Here is a 19,602-nt window from a genome sequence, read left to right on the forward strand (position 1 = left end):
AGTATCTAAAATCTGTTATCTCATATCCTATTTTTTTTTTAAGTAGTAATTATTTTCAAGGCAAAGAATAGAATTACCGTACCTTTGGTTTCTGATGTTTCTCCTTCTCTGAAACATTGGATGGTTTTCTCTTCAGCATTTTGAATTCAGCCTACTCTGAGTGAGTACACTTTCTGTTGTTACAGAAACGACTGTAGGCAGTCACCAGTTTGCTGTCTATGATGTACAGCTGCAGATAAGTTTAAGACTAGTAACCTGCCACTTCCTCTTTTGGTCAGGATATGACTTCACATCACATTGGTAAAGTTTTTTTTTTTTCCCACATTGATTCCTTGGTAACTCTTTAGTACTCTTTTAATGCTGGAAGTAGTAGGTAGATTCCTAAATCTTATACTTTGACATGCCTACAGTTATAAGACCATAAAGATTTCTAAATAAAACTCATTTTTTCAATTTATACAACATTAAAAATTTATAACATTCTTTTTTTGTCTTTTTTGTAAGGGCCTTACCACGACATGTGGAAGTTGCCAAGCTAGGGGTCGAGTTGGAGCTGTAGCTGTCAGCCTACACCACAGCCACAGCAATGCCAGATCTGAGCCGTACCTGCAAACCACTCCACAGCTCATAGCAACACTGAATTCTTAACCCACTGAGTGAAGCTAGGAGTCAAACTTGAGTCCTCATGGATACTAGTTCGGTTTGTTACCACTGAGCCACAATGGGAACTCCCTATAATACATTCTATAGGTAGAGGAAAGAAAATATATGAGTCAATAAATGAAATAAATTTGATATATGAGCTTTTTAGTATTTAAAAAATGAAGAAAATAGTCAAGGTGGGTCAGTTTTACATTTCAGTTTAAATTTAAAAGACTAAACTAGACTTTAAATGATACTAATCTCATTTAAAGTATAATGCACATTTATAAAGTAGAACATGGATGGAATTCCTATAAATAAGAATATGAATCCAGAAGTAACTGATTATGCATATTGTTAACTTTTAAAACACATTCCAATGTTTTAAAGGCCTGATTAATATGAAAATCAATCAAACAGAACCCTCAATTAACCAGATATTTTTCTACTACAAATTACACTACCATATGCTGATAATTGCTCTTAGAATGGTGATCCAGTGGATTAATTGTACCTTCAAATGAAGCATCCCAAGTCCCATTTAACAGGCCTGGATTAGAGATAATATGGCTTAGAAAGACTTTCCTCATTAAACTAAAGAGTTTAACATTTTTATTATAATGTCAAAACCAACATACCCAGGAAGTGACAGGAAGAAGTTCAAGCTTTCTTGCTAACTAGGGATTTACCAAAGGGAGACTTCCAAAATGTCTGAAACTTCATTTCTGTTAAAACTGATTTGTTAAAGTTATCAATCTAGATTTTATTTGTAAAGCCCCTGGGTTGAAAAGCATCGGTGCCATATTTTTAATGAGCAGCTTGTCTAGGGAACTGATCAATTGACTCTATTTCTAAGTTATCCCTCATACCTCAAAACCTCTCCTCCTTGAAGCCCATGCCTAGTGTTCAAATTTCATTAAATCATTTAACAAATATTAAACTGAGCATATGCTGTGTGCTGTCTGACAATATATAAAGCCTCTTGACTAGCTAAAAGAATAACAGAATTAAAGGAATATACTTGTCCAGATTATGGTTAACATGTTTCTTCTACTGGATATTAAGAGAAGAATTACATTTTCAAGAATTATCAGTTTTGCATTTTCAAAATAATGACACAGAGGGTAATACTGAAAAACCTGAGCGGTCTGAAGTCAGGTAATTCCCTAGAAGTATGTTTCCTTTCAGACTTTCTGTTTGGGCTTAAGGCAGTGGTCTAAGTGAAAAAAAAAAAAATTCATCTCTTTAGAAATTGAAACTCTTGAAAAAATATATTAACTAAATCATTTGCAACCTCTGTGCCCCCCTTTCTTCATCTATGAATAGAAATTTAATTAGATTCTGTAGTTTAATCAATAACATGGAAATGATAATGCACTTACTACATGTTAGGGTTTGGTGAGAATAAAAGGCAATACCAAAAAAATGTACTTATTTAAGAAATGTTTTATGTCAAGAAATGTTCATGGATGACATTTTGGTATCTTTCAAATGACCACTCATATCAAGTGTTCCCATTCAAACATTACCTAGTATCATGGTTTACAATTTGGAAAAAAACTGGTCCTGATAACAAATGGCACTTTGAATCTTTTATGCCATGATATTGTAACACTATCAGGAGGATTTTATGGAAAATTGGGATGGTCTCTGTGACCAAAGATAAATAAATAAAGGACAAGCAGACTGCCTTGTGGATTTTGAAAAGGTCACCTTTTTTGGCTGTGCCTGCAGTATGTGAAAGTTCACAGACCAGAGATTGAACCCACACCATAGCAGCAACCCAAGCTGCTGGTTGACAGAGCAGAATCCTTAACCCACTGAGCCACAAGAGAAGTGAAAAGGTTACTTCTTAATCTTTTTTTTTTTCCCCACCAATGAACTTTCTAGCAGTATAACTGTTACCTTAATTGAAAAAGCAGTACCCTCATGCTTTATTTTAAATAGATTCACATTAACCAACATAATTTTTTAGATACTATAGGGTTAATGTAAGCCTCTAAATCAGTTGTTTTTCATCTCCTTCACCCACACTTTATTTGGTGTTTTTTTGGTGTTTGAAGAAAGGAAAGAGAAAAGCATAATGAAGTCTGAGATTTGTTGGTAAATTTATTTCCGGAGTTCCCGTTGTGGTGCGGTGGTTAACGAATCCAACCAGGACCCATGAGGTTGTGGGTTCGATCCCTGGCCTTGCTCAGTGGGTTAAGGATCCAGCATTGCCATGAGTGAGCTGTGGTATAGGTCGCAGACATGGCTCAGATCCCGTGTTGCTGTGGCTGTGGCGTAGGCTGGTGGCTACAGCTCCAATTAGACTCCTAGCCTGGGAACCTCCATATGCTGCGGGAGCAGCCCTAGAAAAAGGCAAAAAGACAAAAAAAAATTATTTCCAACAAAATATTAGGAAAAGAAAGACTTGTTTCCTAGGCTGAAAGTCTAAGTGATTATTATATATTTGACTTATGATGGCAGCTTGTTTACTCTTTCAAATGAATTTGCTTTGAAAACAAATGCAGAGCAGCTCTCCTCCTCCCCTCCAAGTATTCAGGGGTGGCATGCTCAGGTATCCTGCTGGATTCCAGCTGGAGCCATGTGCTACCCTTTAGTTCCTGTGGTTGGTCTCTTCCTTTCTTTTAGCCACCAAGCTAGGTTCAAACAACATGATCCCCAAGACTTGCCTAGTAAATTCCAGCTGATTGGAGACAGAAAATTTGTAAAGGAATGGTTTGATATTACTGCAAATAAAAAAGGGAGCTGGAAATTCTTTTGACTCCATCTCTTAAAAAAAAAAAAGGAAAGAAAGAAAAGAAATGTTCATGGATCTTAAAGAGGCAGAGGGTTTCAAATAGTCACACTTGGGATGATGTTTGCTAAAGATTATACTTCTACAATGGTAACTAAAGAGTAAAGAATACTCTTATTCATGAGGACCATAGCTGACCTTGTGCAGTTTTTAACAGAGTCATACTCAAGTGAGTTATAGAAAGTCTCAATTTATGATCTCTAGGCATTTGACCATCATTAATACTATAAGAAATACTTAAAATGTAAATAAATCTGGATTTTTTTCTTCAGAACTATAGATGGGAGAAGCAATTTTCTAACCTCTTCTAGTCATGAAAAATGTTATTTAGAGATTAAAAGGCAGATGTGACATTTAAGGTCCTAGTACAATCTGTATTCAACATTTTGGTCCCCCCAAAATCTCAGGTGACATGGTAGCAAATGTTTTGATCAATTATCTCCTATTTTGTGGAATGCTAGAATCATCAAGCTATTTAATGAGTGACGTAGAGTGATACAGCAAAATCAAAAGTCAAAGAGACGTCTATGGAACAGGAATGAAATAGAGTGGCATTACTGAGCACACGAAGTCCCTATCATGGTTGACCCACTAAGCCACATGTTGCTTAAGACATCTTCTGTAACAGGGAAATTGCAAAAGAGCAAAGTCTCAGGGCTTTGTTTTCACACATTACCTTAATGGTCTGAACCCAGACAAGGTGAAAAAAGGTTGGGACTTTGTGGCATATATATCCGTTACAATTTCTGCGTCATAGTGGGTAAGTCAACATTTTAAAGAAATTGCAAATGAATGACAGCTATTGGTGTGTATTTTATGAGAAAGTAAGATGAAACATAAAAAAATAATTTCATTAGTCCAATAAATAGTTATTGGTAGATTGCTAAACCATGAATAATTCAAATTCAAATCATAGATTAATAATTCTTGACAGCAGGAAGAGAATGCATTGTTCTTATGGGGAAGTCCCTGAAACGCCACAATTTCTATTTCTCACTATAAATTTAAAAAATACCAAGGTAGTTAATTAGAATATATCCCAAAGAGGATCCCCTCTTGATGTGCTCAAAAATTATGCTTCTGAACAAGGGGAGCAGCTGGTCAAGCCCTAGATATTCTGGGAAGCCTCTTTCGGGAGATTCTCGGCCTGAAACTTTATTTCCTATTTTAAATTTCTAGCAAGATAATATAGCATGTCATGTCATTGTCTTAGTTGTAGAAGAAATAGAGAAATGAGATAAATAAAAGGGACCAACAGTCTAAGATAAATGGTGAACTTAAAGAATCATATAGGAAGAAAGTGTTTTGAAAGAGACACAGTTCTTCTTAGTTTGCATCACATCTAGGAATGGCAAGATGTTTGGACACAATGTAAGAGAAGATTTATTAAACAAAAAAATGAGGAGTTCCCATTGTGGCTCAGCAGGTTAAGAACCTGGCTAATATCCATGAGGATGCGGGTTTGATCCCTGGCCTCACTCAGTGGGTTAAGGATCTGGCGTTGCTGCAAATTGAAGCATAGGTGGCAGATGAGGCTCAGATCTGGTGTTGCTGTGGCTGTGGCACAGGCTGGCAGCTGCATCTCTGATTTGACCCCTAGCCTGGGAGCTTCCATGTGCTAAAGGTGTGGCCCCCCCAAAAAAATGAGGAGTACCAGTTCTGGGGGATGGAATGGGGGGTTCAGTGTATGTGAATATGGTTATTTTTGAGTTCGTAGCTTTTATTTCAAGGGTATATATATATATATATATATATATATATATATATATATATACATGCACACACACACACACATCATATCTTCTTAATCCATTCATCTGTTGGTGGATATTTAGGTTTTTTCCTTGTCTTGGCTATAATGAACATACAGGTGCATGTATCTTTTTCAAAAATGAGGAGTACCAGTTCTGGGGGATGGAATGGGGGGTTCAGTGTATGTGAATATGGTTATTTTTGAGTTCTTAGCTTTTATTTCAAGGGTATATATATATATATATATATATGTTGCTCCCATGGCATATGGAGGTTCCCAGGCTAGGGGTCTAATCGGAGCTGTAGCCACCGGCCTACGCCACAGCCACAGCAACATGGGATCCAAGCCGCGTCTGCAACTTACACCATAGCTCAGGGCAATGCCGGATCCTTAACCCACTGAGCAACGCCAGGGATCGAATCCGCAACCTCGTGGTTCCTAGTCGGATTCGTTAACCACTGAGTCACAATGGAACTCCTCAAGGGTATGTTTTAATGATAATAATGTACAGTTGAAACTAAGGAAAAGCGAGACTTGAAGAATACTCTGTTCTTAGTTCTTGGAAAGAAGATAAAATGTAATGGGTAAGAGGGTAGACTTTAAGCAGACTACCTGGGTTAAGATCCTGGTTCCTCCATTTGCTAAGATGGTCTAGACAGTTCCTTAGCCTTTTTATAAAGTGGACATAATAATAGTGCCTACCTCAAAGGGATTGCAATGAGGATTAAATAAGATGCTATTATGTGGCTGATAGGAAACTGGTCGTTCCCTTTGTGGCTCAGCAGTAATGAACCTGATAGTATCTATGAGGATATGAGTTCGATCCCTGGCCTTGCTCAATGGGTTGAGGATCTGGCATTGCTGTGAGCTGTGGTGTAGGTCTCAGACGCGGCTCAGATCTGGCATTGCTATATCTGTGGCATAGGCTGGCAGCTGTAGCTCCCGTTCAACCCCTAGCCTGGGAACTTCCATATGCCCCAGGTTGGCCCTAAAAAGACAAAAAAAAAAAAAAAGTGCCTGGCTCATACTGAATACTAACGGAGAACTAAGTAAATACATGGAATATGTATAACCTCTTTCTGAGGTTAATGATTATCATTTTTATATTTTCCTTCTGTTCCTTTCTCTGTCTTTGTTTCTTTCTGATTTCTTAATTCTGTTTGAGGGTGCATGATATAAAAATCCTGATTGGAAGCGCTGTGTAAATGGGTGGGCTTGTTGGGTGATCAGTCAGCAAGGAATCTTTTTCATTAGACAACCCCTAAATGGATGTTTCTGCAGTTGTAGTTTCTGTGACCATTTAGGTTCTGCAGGTGGTGATCCTCCCATGTCCTAGGCAGGTTGTGGTGCTTCCTTGCAGCCTTCAAATGCTCAGGCTCTTTGGTGCACATTGACTCACTTCATTACAGCATCATTTTCTGTAGGTTCTGAGATTGCCTTGCTCCAATCCTCCGTTCACCTTCCATCATCACAAACACTAATTGGCATCTTTTCTCCTATCCTTTTACCAAATGTCTTTGTCTTTGCGGGTTTGCATCTTTTTGGTAAATGTATATGAATAATATGCTCTATTTAAGCAAACTCTAGTTTTGCCCACTATTTGCATTTCTATCACCTCTTTCTTCTTTATTCCCTTTAAAACACGTGTGTATCTTTATCTTATTTGCTAAGCTCCTCATTATATGGAAAATGTAGCTAATTATATAGAACTGGTCCCAGTCACCACCACTCTTACATGGCTACTGGCATGACACAGTAGGAAGAAGTCAGAGTACAATATGAAGCTTTTCCATAGAAAACTTTTCAGTCCATAGAAAGCTTTCATTCTCCAGAGAAGTAATTGTGCTTTCTCCACATTTTATGATTCTTCTCACAAGCACAAAAATATAGTATCCTGTGAAGTAGTTTGCCTTTTTATTTACGGTCTAAAACCATAACAAATGTTTTCATTAAAAAAATCTTCAAAGTAATTTTTAGGATAAGAATATAATCCAGTACCATCTGAATCATATCTCATTAAGCTAAAAGGAAATTCCATTCATAGTACAATACTGGCTAAGCAAATCAAACTAACTTTTCACAAAAATATTTTTAAATTAATTTTTATCTGAGTATAGTACACTTTACATGTACTATTAAAATCCCCTGCTTAGTTCGTACTTCTTTCCCCAGAAGCACAAGAGGAAGGTAGACTGTGCTGATCAATAGACCATGACTTCCTGTCTTCACCTACTGAAGAAAAATGTAATTAATAAAATATTCCTGGAGAGATACATAAGAGCTTCCTTTCCTCAGAAAACTATTCTTAAAAAGGATGTTCAAAATTATTTCTATTTCCTTTCTACTTCAGTCATCAGAAAAATTTACAGCATATTCAAAAGTGACCAGATTACTTTTCATACCTTAAACATTTGAAGCTAAGCTAAAGCTGTAAAGCTGTAAGAGATAGTAATCATATAGTCTATTACCTACACAATCAAAACCCCTTATGTGATTGATCTCCACCAATTCAACTTTGACTACAATTATAAAATGCAACACTTTGATTGCATATTGGTTTAGTTACAAAAGAAACGAAGAGAGTTATGAGTTTGGTAGAATTTTTGCTGTAAAAATGTATACCACAGCATAATCAGTTTTCATAATGTCATATATATACACACACATCACATATATGTGCCTATGTGTGTAGGTGTCTATGTATATGTATACACGTGTGTATATGTATATGTGTGTGTTCATTTAGATGGAATTCTGTATTTACCTTTTAATACAAAGAGTTATGGAAGAGCTTGAGGAGACCGAGTATGTTGTAAGTAGGTATATATTGCCCTCCCCCTAACACACACAGACTGAGGTTTCCACATAAAGCGTGAAGCCACAGCAAGGCACACGTCCTCAGAAACCCTCCTGCATTCTAATTTTAAAGTGCTTGTATTTGTCATTTCTGGGAAGGGAGAAATCAAGTGATCATTTACAGGATTTTACAAGTATGTTACCCATAGTGCAATTTAATTTTCTTCTTGAATAAGAAAACTTTCCATAACTTTTGCAGCTATACTTGTGAGAAATGAAAGAGAAGTGGTGTTTTTTTGTTTGTTTGTTGGTTTTTTGTCAACCATGCAATATGGTGAACCAAATAGCCAAGTTAACATATGTGCCCAGCAGCCCAAGAAAACTAATTGATTGAAACCTAACATTTATTTGGAGAGAAATAGCATTCCCTGTTTTATTTGCAAAGGCATGAGTTCTAGCTACCTGAAGTAGCCCCTGCAGCAGTTGTACATTCTAGTTATGAGTCTTCTGCTGAGCAAGCCGGGCTTGGGGTCCGCTTTTCCTCATGTCACCCATCCATGGAGGCCTTGTAGTGTGATGAGAGTTTGGAACTTTGGAGAACTGACATAGGTTTGAGTTCAGCCAAGTTACATAAATTTGGGCCAACATTAGACCTCCAAATTTCAGTATACTCATTTGTAAAGGGGAAAATAATATTTTCTCATGAGATTGTTGTTGTGATTAAATCAGACCATATGTATAAAATTCCTGATACAGAGAAGGTCTTAACCAATGCTCCTTCAAATACGAAGGTAGAAAATCATGAGATTCCTAGGTTTTCAAGCCCCACTTTCATTCTAGGTTGTGGTCATAGTGTGACCTGACTTCCTGGTCACACGTCCAGCCTCTGATTTCCAAGGCAAGTATAAATGTCTTGGCTAATTTAACCTGTTGTTCTCTCATTGTCACATGCTATAATGATATTTGAATATGCTGTTTCTCTCCAGCCACCAACCAGGGGAAATTTCTACAGACTTCACTTCTGCTTTCACTTAGATTTTGTGATAAGCATTAACTGTGGATGTACAGTAGCACTTTAAACTCTACACTCTTTCCCAGGACCATAAAGGACTGAACATCTCTGACCTTTGCCTGCATGAGCCATGCTCCTTCGTTCTTTCTGATTTAGTCATGCTGGTCTTTTATCTGTGCTTGGACACCATTTGGTTCTTTTCTGTCTTGGGCTTTTGGTCCAGGTTTCTCCTTTGTTTCAGGTGCTCGTCCCTTCATTTTCACATGACTATTTCCTTGTCATCCTTAAGGCATCAGCCTCCATGTAACCTCCATAGAAGATCTTCTCCAACTAAATACACATAGGTGCTTGATCCATTTTATTGCCTTTATTTGTTTGTTTGCTCATCATGGTTACCTAGAAGGCAGAGGCCAGGCCTAGCACTAGCACTAGCAGAGTGCCTGGTACAGAGTGAGGGTCAGGAAATGTGTGTTAAGTGGATGAATAGCTCACCTCTATAGGCTTGCACGATTTAAGTCATTTCCTTGGATTAACAAGCATTAGGATCAAAATCTAAGAATTTGTATCTCTCCAAACCAAAAGGGGTTTTGGCAGGTAGAATAAATGTTTAACTAGATGTTGTCGGGAAAAAAAAAATCTTGCAAAAATTTTGAAACACACACTATAAACCACTTTCAAAAAATTTTTTTCTCCTTTATTCATAAATCAATGATATATCAACATACCTTCCTAATGATGATAATGATCTATTATGGATTTATATAGAATTCTTACTTAAGACTGAACAGCTTTTAACATAACTTTTTACCCTAACAGCTTCCCTATGAAGTACTTATCCTGATTTTATGCACAAAGAAAACTGAATTTCCTCTTCTATCAACTCAGCTTCTGATTCTAGGATGTCTAATTCTGAACCTGGAAGCTTTCCTGCAAAGCATTCATTGGCGTGAAATATTTCATTTCCTATTGAACGAAATTATATTGGCCCCATCTCCACTAAAACCCTGGCCCTATAATTCTCTAAATATTAGAGCTTAACTTGAACTTTTTAACTCATCTCTGTCGAACTGGTACTTTAGAAAACTAACACATCTTTTTTGAAAGAGAAAAGAAACTTTCTTTACAAGATGATAGATACTTGGAAAATGTATATATTTTTTCTAGCTCTTAGCACAATCAGTAAGTATGTATAGTTCATGCAGAGCCACCTTCTTTATTTCTGCCAGGAAAGGTCATCTCCTCTGCTGACAATCAGCAGGTGAATAGAATCCACTCGCTATCACCTTGAGAAGGTACCAATTTGAAAACTATAGAAATCTGTTGCTAGTCTTTAAGACATCACACCTCTGGCCACCATAAGTTTAGGAAAACTCAACATGCCCTAAGGCCTTTCTGTGACTCATTGTCTTGCCTGATGAAGGAGACTTGGCAGAATCCCTCCATCAAGCAGACACAGAAGCCTGAGTGGGACTTGAATGCCCCACAGGCATAAAACATTACTTTGCTACTCCTGTCATCATTCTTGTATTCCAAGATATAGAAGAGGGGCTGTATCTTATCTGTTTAACAAACGTGTTTTGAATGTCTACTGGGCGCCTGACACTCTACCATGTATCCAAAGATGAAAAGGCATGGCACTGCCTTCTGAGAATTTATAGTTTAGTGGGTAGACAGATCAGTACATTGAGAAGTCAACCTAATGTGTTCTGCATTGACCCAAGGTTCATGAGCAGGAAAAGCATAGAGGGCAAATTAGTAATTTGTCTGAAGAAATAAGGAAAATTTTACTAAAGAGGTAAAATCCCAAGGAATCCTTAAGGTAACAATGAGCCAAATAGGCATTTTCCAGGCAAACAAAGGAAAAGGCAGGGACATTCCAGCAATAAGAAGAGTATGTGATAGGATCAGATGCATGAGAGTGTTTGGTGTGGTATGAGAGTGAGGAGAAATTCCCTATGGCAAGTGGATATGGCAAAAGAGGAGAAAGATAGATGATGGGGCTGCCAGGTGGTTTGAGGCCAGACTGAGAAGGATTTGGAGGCCATGTGTTATGGGTTGAATAGTACTCCTCCAAAAAGCTATGTTGAGACCCGAACCCCTGGTATCTCAGAATGTGACCTTATTTGGAAATAGGGTGGTTGCAGACATAATCAGTTCAATTGAGGTCATCCTGGATTAGATTGACCCCCCATAATCCAACATGACAGATGTCCTTAAAAGAAAAGGGGATTTGGACACACACATGCACAAAGGAAAGATTATAGAAACTCACAGGGAGAATATTGCCATGTGAAGCTAGAAGCAGAAATTGAATTATGCTGCCACAAGCCGTAGAACACCTGGAGCTGCGAGAATTTAAAAGAAGCAAGGAGGAATCCCCTCGTAAAGACTTCTGAGACATCACGGCCCTTCTAACACCATGATTTTGGATTTCAAACCTCCAGAGCTGAGAGATAATAAATAGCCATTGTTTTAATCCATGTACTATGTATATTTTATTATGGTAGCCCTAGGAAATTGATACACCATGTTAAATAGTGTAAATTTGAATGTAATGGGATTACAATTCACATGGGATAAAAACTACTGAAAGCAAGAAAGCAATGCAGCCAGATTTGTGCATGAGATAAAAGGCTCTGACTAAGATGTGGAGTATAGATTAGAGAAAGGAAATGTAAAGAATTTGCAAGATTTCCAAAGCTTGTTGACCACTATAGTCCCTCAGTATCTGCTTATCTATGAAACAAACAAAAAGGATGGAGAAAAGAGCACTCTTCTCCTTCTCTCGGTTTGGTCCAAAACATTAGAGCTTTCCTGCCTTCATAACATTACCTGGATAAAGAAAGGGGCATACTGGAGCTCCCTCATGGCTCAGTGGGTTAAAGATCAAGCATTGTCACTGCTGTGGCTCTGGTTACAGCATTGTCATGGATTTTACCCCTGGCCCAGGAAATTTTACACGCCATGGGCATGGCCAAAAAAAGGGGGGGGGCATACTTTCATACTTTGGAATTCAATCCTCCTGGATCACCTTATTTAGTGATGAGAATGTCACTATGAAAAACAGCAGTACTCAGTACTAATACTACAATATGGGCATTTAAAATGATGTTGATGTTGATATTTTGATATCGATTTAAAAATTCAGTTAAAAATCTTAGAACCATAAAGCGAATAAAATTAATTTTCTAGCCGCAAACCATTTCGGTTCCCAGAATTGTTTTCCTTGCTCTTTATCTTAATTAGAAAAACTGGTTTTCATCCATATTTTGAAATGTCTATTCCTGTGTAACTAAAAAACTTGTTAAGAAACATACTATCACTAAGATCAATACTAAGGATTCTGGAGTACAGCTGTTATTTCTGTTAGGGGTATTTCCTAGAAATGTCACGAACTATGATATTTGGCAGCTTTGATGCAAGCAAATGACTTTTCTCTAATTGAGGTAGGTGGCGTTCAAACCTATGACACACTACTAAGTCTATGTACTCTTTAGCTGCTTCTAATCTTGAATAGTTTAAATATAACCTAAAATAAATACTGATGTCTCATATATGTTTTTAGTGTTTCAAGCAACATAAATGCACACACGCACGGGCACACACGCACACTTTACAAGTGATTATCTTGACTCAAGTGACAGAATTCACTAACAAACAAGAAGATACTGTTACGGCATTCTGTTCACATTCTGCGGTTTCCTCACAACCTCCTGAGACACAACATGTCATACTTGCATATGAGTAAATGATTTAATTACTATAAAACATATCTCCAGATAGCTTTCATCTCATTTACTGAATACTGTAATTGACAATGTTACAGAAATATTAATTATGTGGCATAACCAAAAATGTAAATTCTGTTTCTGATTGTATTATATTGAAGAAGCAATTTACTATCACTTCTTTTATTAAAAAAACATGAAGTACATACCATAATAAATTTAAAAATCAGTGAGATTATGCAATTAAGACTTTCTAAATAAACATGCAAACTTGTGTAGAGAAGTTAATATTAAGATGCTTGGGCACTGATATGGAAAATCATAAAATTCATTTGGGAAGGTTAAGGCTTAGAGGAGGAGTTTTGATTGAAGGAAACAGCTAAGGGCAGTACCAGATCTAAGGACAACACTAGTCTCTTCATTTCTCATTTGTCCTGAAAATGTGCTGAACTGTTGTCATGTGCCCTTCTTCCCTAGTTATTAAGGCATGAGTACACAAACGACAGGGGTTTTGTATTAGTGGTTCATACAAAATGATGTATTAGAGAGACTGGAAGCCTTAATCAGTATTATATGCTAGTTTCTTCTGCAGAACACATTCTCTCCAAGGAAAGAACAGATGTAAAATATTTGGCAGCAGCTATGAACATGGATATTGGTAGAGGAGTGCCTTGTCTCTCTGTGATTGGCATGTGTATCAGGACATGTAGTGGTAGAATTACTAAACAGGAAAAGACCAAACAAGTGATACAGGCACAGTTAATAGTGGTAAAAAAGTAAACCAGGATTACTCTATGTCTGCTTGCATGGCTGAGTTAAGTATACTTATCTACTGGGATTCATTTGTGTTTTTCACTCCTTTCTTCAAATACCATATTTTAGTTCCTATCATGTGCCTAGTTTTGGAGATTACCTCCATTTAAAAAATTTCTAATTTGCAGTTCCTGTCATGGCTCATAGGTTAACGAACCCCACTAGCATCCATCAAGACGCGGGTTCGATCCCTGGCCTCATTCAGTGGGTTAAGGATCAGCGTTGCTGTGAGCTGTGGTGTAGGTCGAAGAGGCAGCTTGGATCCCTCATTGCTGTGGCTCTGGCATAGGTTGGCGGCTACAGTTCTGATTCAACCCATAGTCTGGGAATCCATATGCCACAGATGTGGCCCTAAAAGAGACAAAAAGACATAAATAAATAAATAAATAAATAAATAAATAAACAAATTTCTAATTTGCATTTACTATCTGGATTGTAGAAAGAATGTGGCTATTTCTGAACCCATGCAATTGGTTTCAAATCAGATAATCTAAAAGATACTGACTTGAAGGAAGACTTACATGGATGTAGTTTACAGTTTAAAGCCCAAATTTCCCATACTCATAGATTCAGTCTACTTTGTTGTTAAAGTATAGAATGAGACAAGAAGACAAGAGGTTTTTGAAAGAGGAAAATGAAGATTTATTGATACATTACTATAGATCATTGCCTCTCACTCCTCTTAACTGTATAAAATGTTATTATCTCCAATTTTACAAAGAAGAAACGGAGGCAGAAAACAACTACCTCATCTAAAGTAAAAAAGCTAACAAATAGTCAAAAATTGAACTCAGGCCTCTCTGATTCTACTATACCACAGAACCAAACCCTTTATGGAGAATACAACTCACAAGTAAATTAAGAGAGAACACAACAAGCCAAAAGCAACCTCATCCATTTCTTTAGCAGTCAGCTGTACATAAAACCTTGGTTTTACAGCTACAGCCAGAGAATGGACCACCTCCCCTTCTTTTGATCACTTCCCTTTTCTCACTTTCTGTTTTGTGATTCTTTTCCAAGACCTCACTACACTGTCACTTCCTCCTAAAACCCCAAAGGACTATATTTCAGGAGGAGTCAGAGAAGGAAATTGAGGACAAAGAGGAGTAACTCAAAATCTACCTGGGAGGAGAAGTTGTAGCAAATACATACTTGCCAGATGGTGGGCAGGCTTTGAAGGGATAGAAAAGGAAATGGAGAACTAATGGAAATTAATCAGAGGAGATGGCTAATTCAACTATTCATCCTCTACTGATGAAGTTAAGTTTTACTCTGGGAGCTATACAGAGAATTTTAGAGTCAGTAGTAAAGTTAAGTTTAAAAGCAAGTCAATGAGTTCAACAAATTCTTCATTTACACCTGAATGTATAATCACCACCGTGGTTGTAAGATAAAACTTTCTAGAAATGTATTTGTTTCCTTTTAACATTGGTTCTTGAGATTCTTGGCCACCAACCATATCCAGGCTGAGAGCTAAGGACCTTTACATAAAATATGTCTTATCATCTTAACAATAAGTCTGGGGGAAAGGCTATATTTTCCCACTACACAGAAGAAGCAACCAGGAATCGAACAGTAATGTAACTGTGTATGTCATGGATTCTAAACTCAGGGTTTCTTCCTTTAAAATCTAATGGCCTTCTCTTTATACTATGCTGCATAACTTCTAAACATCAATGCTAATCACATGAAAAGTACAAAAATGTTCTGTGGATACTAGATATTGGTGATTAGTTGATAAGTTTCATTTTGAAAGGCAAACCATTGTACTGTCTCCTTGCCAGTGAGGTGGGGAGGGGGCATAAATCTAGACAGTGGAAAGAACAGGGACATATCATAGTTTATTCATTTCCAACTCTGCATATGCAAATTTAATTTCTAGTTAGTTCTGTTTTTGTTACTGGTAAAGACATAAGGTCACCTTTCTAGCAATTTGCCCAGATAAAAAGGCTGGAATGTTGCTTGACAACCCTTTGGCAGTTACCACCTTTGCACTGTGGTTCTATTGGTTGAATTTAAATTCAACTGTATTTTATTCAAAGGAGACTCTTCCACTTTCATCTAAACCGAATCAATGCACAATAAATATAGGCATCAAATTTACTAATTGTGGTGAACAAGGGTATCCAAGGGTTATAGACTGTTTGGAAAAGCACATTACAGAAGCTAAATATTCAATTTCAAAAGGCCTTTTAACATAAATATTTTAAAATTATCAGCTCAGTTACCATTTCACACCAATGATTTTCCCAAACCTATTCTGACACTTGAAGGAACAGTAAGGAAAAAAAAACATATTGCATTATTAACCATCACATAATGCCATTTAAAAACTAGCTTAGAATAAAGATAAAAGCAAAGCAATGGTTGGCCATGTTGAACCAAATTAAACCTTTTCACATACTTCTTTTTGAGTTGCTGTAGTATTACGTAAAGAACGTCCCCCCGGCCCCCCCGCCCATACACAGACACACACACAGACACATACCACTTCAAGATCCCATTCAAACCTATCAATTTGGTTCAAACATATTAGGATTTAAAGATCATGACCAAATGATACTGGAAACTCCCACTAAAGTAAATGGACTGTATAATTAACAAAATCAGACATTTCCTTTAACCCTCTGGCAGAGGGCATGATTTTTGCTCCTCAGCAACTGGGTAGAATGCTTCGATAGGGGCCTTATGTTATAGAGAAATGTGGCAGAGAGTTCCATGGCCACTAGAACTATAGGAAGGCAGTCGGATAAAACAATCACACTAAGGAGAAACTGGCAGAAGAGACAGTTGAAAAATTGGAGCATAGAAAATGAAAGAGTCACCCATAATTGGAGAAAGTTCCACAAATGAGTCAGGAAAATGACTTTTATCCAGCTTGGATGTTAAACTCAAAAGAACACAACCACGACCCACTTAAAAATCAGATTCCATTTAGAATGTTACTGAAGAAAATAATGGTTATGTTATGATCATAAAAGCTATTTATATTCAAAAGCATTCGGTAAAATCTGGAAGATATTTCAGTGGCCTGGTCATTTATTATACACTTTGTCTGGGGATTTTTCTACTCTGTGATTTATCAAAAGTCCCAAACGCTCTCTGATGGGAGTTTCAACCAAGTCAGTCTGGAAAGCACAAAACTACCTCTGGGGAAATATCAGTGGAACCTGTGAGAGGCTCTGTACACTTTCATATAGGCAAATCATGGGAATTTTTAGTACCAAGAATTCTCAAAGGCTGCCCAGTGCACTCCTTTGCTGTGTTCTCAGTGTGAGGTCCCTAGAGTGACTTGACTCTGTTATAGGAACGGGATTTGGAAGACTTTGAAATCCCAGCTTGCCCTGAAACAGGGCTTAGCCCACTTCCTCCATCCTCAGAACCCTATTACCTCATTTGGAAAGTGAATTATTTACTTTACAGGGTTGTTGTGTTTACCAGATTAAATAAATTGTGAAAGTGATACATATATGGGGGCTTCTCAAAAAGACTTCCTGGATTGGTGAAGATGAAATTAAAAAATCAGGGAATAATGAATTGTTTTGTTTTATAGAGGTGATTCTAAAACTTTGGTGAACATAAAAATATCATTTGAAGGAGCTTGTAAAAGAGTTTTCATCCTAGAAATTCTGATTTAGTAAATCCAGAGCAGGCAGAACTTAATAATAAATACCTTAGATGATTCTGATATAGGTGGTTCGTGAAACCACACACTGAGGGGTAGTTTTAGAACATAATACTCTAGCCAAATTGTAAATCAGGGATTGTTATAATTTGGAATCATCAGACGAGCTGTGATTTTTTTCTCAACGTCATTTCTTTCTTTCAAACTTTCAGGGTTCCAGAGCCTTCTAATTCTCCTCTAGAATGAGCTCACTAAGTCCCCCTCCTCAAGAGAACTCTATCAACCTTCCAATCCAATCAGCGTTGTAAGTACACAATGGCAAAACATTCAAGTTCAAAGAACAATACACATTTTTTCTTGCCTATTTAATATTGGATAATAAAAGTTGTTCACCATTTTACATCTTAAAACATGAGGCTCTGAGTTTAGGAATATTGTCATAGGAATCAGGCCCTATTCCCTATATAATGGTTTGATATAATCCACAACCACTATTTATTCCTTCACAAAGTTGATTCGCAAATATTTATCACTGGAAGAAATCTCAGCGGTCAGCTAGTTTCATCCATTTGTTTTGGAGCTAAAGAAATTCTAACCTATAACATCTGGCTTGTCCTCCTATCCAGAATCCTTATAGACAAAGAAGTTTTCCATCCTAGGAAAGCCTAACTGAGAGTCAAGTCTATAGTCAGAGAAATTTTCCCACTGAACCAGTGTCTTAAATTACAGTCACTATTCCTTCATATAAACAGAATGTAAGACATTTGGGCTAACTTCTTTCGGAATGTCTTAACTCATGAGATAAGAAAGCAGGATCATGGATTCATTCCACAAAGGAAAAAACTCCTCCAACAGAACAAAATTACCCAGAACTCTTTCTACTTCAAGAATTGAAAAGCTAGTGTTAAAGAGCATTGAAAAAGTTATTTTCTCTAAAAAGAGATTCTCTGCCACGTCACCTCGTAAAATTGGAATGCCTTTTGAGTAATCGCTGCTTGGGGTTATTTCCCTAATTTCCTTCCATGTATAGAAAATTTAGAACTGATGGTATTTTTAATGTGAACCCTCATCTGCTGTTTTCATAGACTATTTTTGACTTTTCAGAGCATATTCTGCTAACCCAGGCCCACACAGCTAGCAAAGATCCTAGAACTCTGGCCTCTAATTCTCTTCACTCTTTAGAAAGCTTTGAAAGATATTGATTGTGCAAATGTAGAAAAAAATTAACTTACCAAAAAATAGCACATATAAAATGTGACTGGCGAAAGAACCCCTGAGAATATTGTTTTAACTGGAAGTTGTACCATTAACTGCTGCAATGTACTGTATTCCTGTTATGGCTCTTTGCGATATATTTATCACTGTGTGGGAACAGTTTAATCTCCTCCATACAGAGAGCAGTAGGAGCTCTCAGTGGCCTCAAAATATGATGGCCCTTGCCAGAAACAACTGATCTAAATTTTTTGCAGGTGGCAGGTCTAGCTTTTTTTTTTTTTTTTTAAAGGAAATAACCCTTCTCTAAAAGTCAAATTTGTTTTTAAAGCTGCGGTGTCTTTAACCACTTCTTTTTCCAGTTTTTCAGTTGATACCTTGTCATGACTGACGGTGGGTTGCATCAATCATTCTGGGTTCTTACAGAAAATGTTTTGTGGTGGTGACTATCACATGCAAGAAACTAAGTGCCCTTTGCGGGTGACTGCGTAGGTACCTCTGATTTCTGGCCAAATCATTCAGAATGCCACAAATCCATTAAATCTCTCCACAGGGAGGAAAAAATTCCTGCATCCTAGAGCGAGAATTTATGAGTTCATTTCAATCACCACAAATGAAAGCCACCCTTAATATTCATTAGAGATTTTTACGGTGGCAATATGCATTATCTATTCGTGTGCCCCTCTGAAAGGCCACTTTCCCTTGAAACCTTACATGGCTCCAAGCCACTCTTTGTAGAAACAATGGCCTATGTCCAAGTGGAGTCAGAGGAAGCAAATGGATGACATTTCCTTATCCATTGGTAATGACTCCATTAAGCCACGATGGTGGCTGCGAGCTTCTAAGCTTTAAAAATTAAAGGACACATTTGGAATGGGCAGTCGCATCATTGTATCATTTCTCTGCTGTCATCTGGGACCAAAAGTCCTGAAGTGAAAGGGATTTTTTGGTTTGCATCACAGAAAAATGACTTCCCAAGCTGACATTTCTTTGTGTGGAGAAATGTGTATACTGGGGACATAAGTGAGTGCTTGAGAACTCTTCATCTTTCCTTCTCTTTACCACCACAGTTCAAGTCACCATCCTCTTGCATCGCTTTTTCCCTTCCAGTCTAGTCTCATCACTATATGGGAAGCAATCTTCTCAAAGTAGAAACTTAAGTATGTATGTATCAACAAATAAGAAATAAACAAATAAAACCCCTAGCCATTAGCTTAAAAC

The 19,602-nt window shown here is 37.3% G+C and overlaps 1 protein-coding gene and 1 long non-coding RNA gene across 6 annotated transcripts in view; one reads left to right on the plus strand and one right to left on the minus strand.

Moving 5' to 3' along the window:
• Positions 1-283, minus strand: part of SAMSN1 (SAM domain, SH3 domain and nuclear localization signals 1) — a 46,908-nt gene extending 46,625 nt beyond the window's left edge. For 4 of the 5 annotated variants that reach the window (XR_007136884.1, XR_007136883.1, XM_047794598.1 and 1 more), the window contains exon 1: positions 83-240. Coding sequence is in view for 3 of the 5 variants with exons in the window: in XM_047794598.1 (XP_047650554.1) it covers positions 83-139 (57 nt within the window). In the remaining 2 variants the exon portion in view is untranslated. Of the gene's footprint in view, positions 1-82 lie in introns of all 5 variants that reach the window. The other variant, XM_047794589.1, reaches the window with a different exon arrangement.
• LOC125135022 (uncharacterized) overlaps positions 1-19,602 on the plus strand; it is a 214,037-nt gene that overhangs the window by 157,597 nt on the left and 36,838 nt on the right. Inside the window, exon 4 of the long non-coding RNA XR_007136885.1 lies at positions 17,382-17,473. This is a non-coding gene — a long non-coding RNA (uncharacterized LOC125135022). The remainder of the gene's footprint in view (positions 1-17,381; positions 17,474-19,602) is intronic.

This window comes from Phacochoerus africanus, chromosome 1, assembly GCF_016906955.1.
Source record: "Phacochoerus africanus isolate WHEZ1 chromosome 1, ROS_Pafr_v1, whole genome shotgun sequence".
Classification (NCBI taxonomy): Eukaryota; Metazoa; Chordata; class Mammalia; order Artiodactyla; family Suidae; genus Phacochoerus; species Phacochoerus africanus.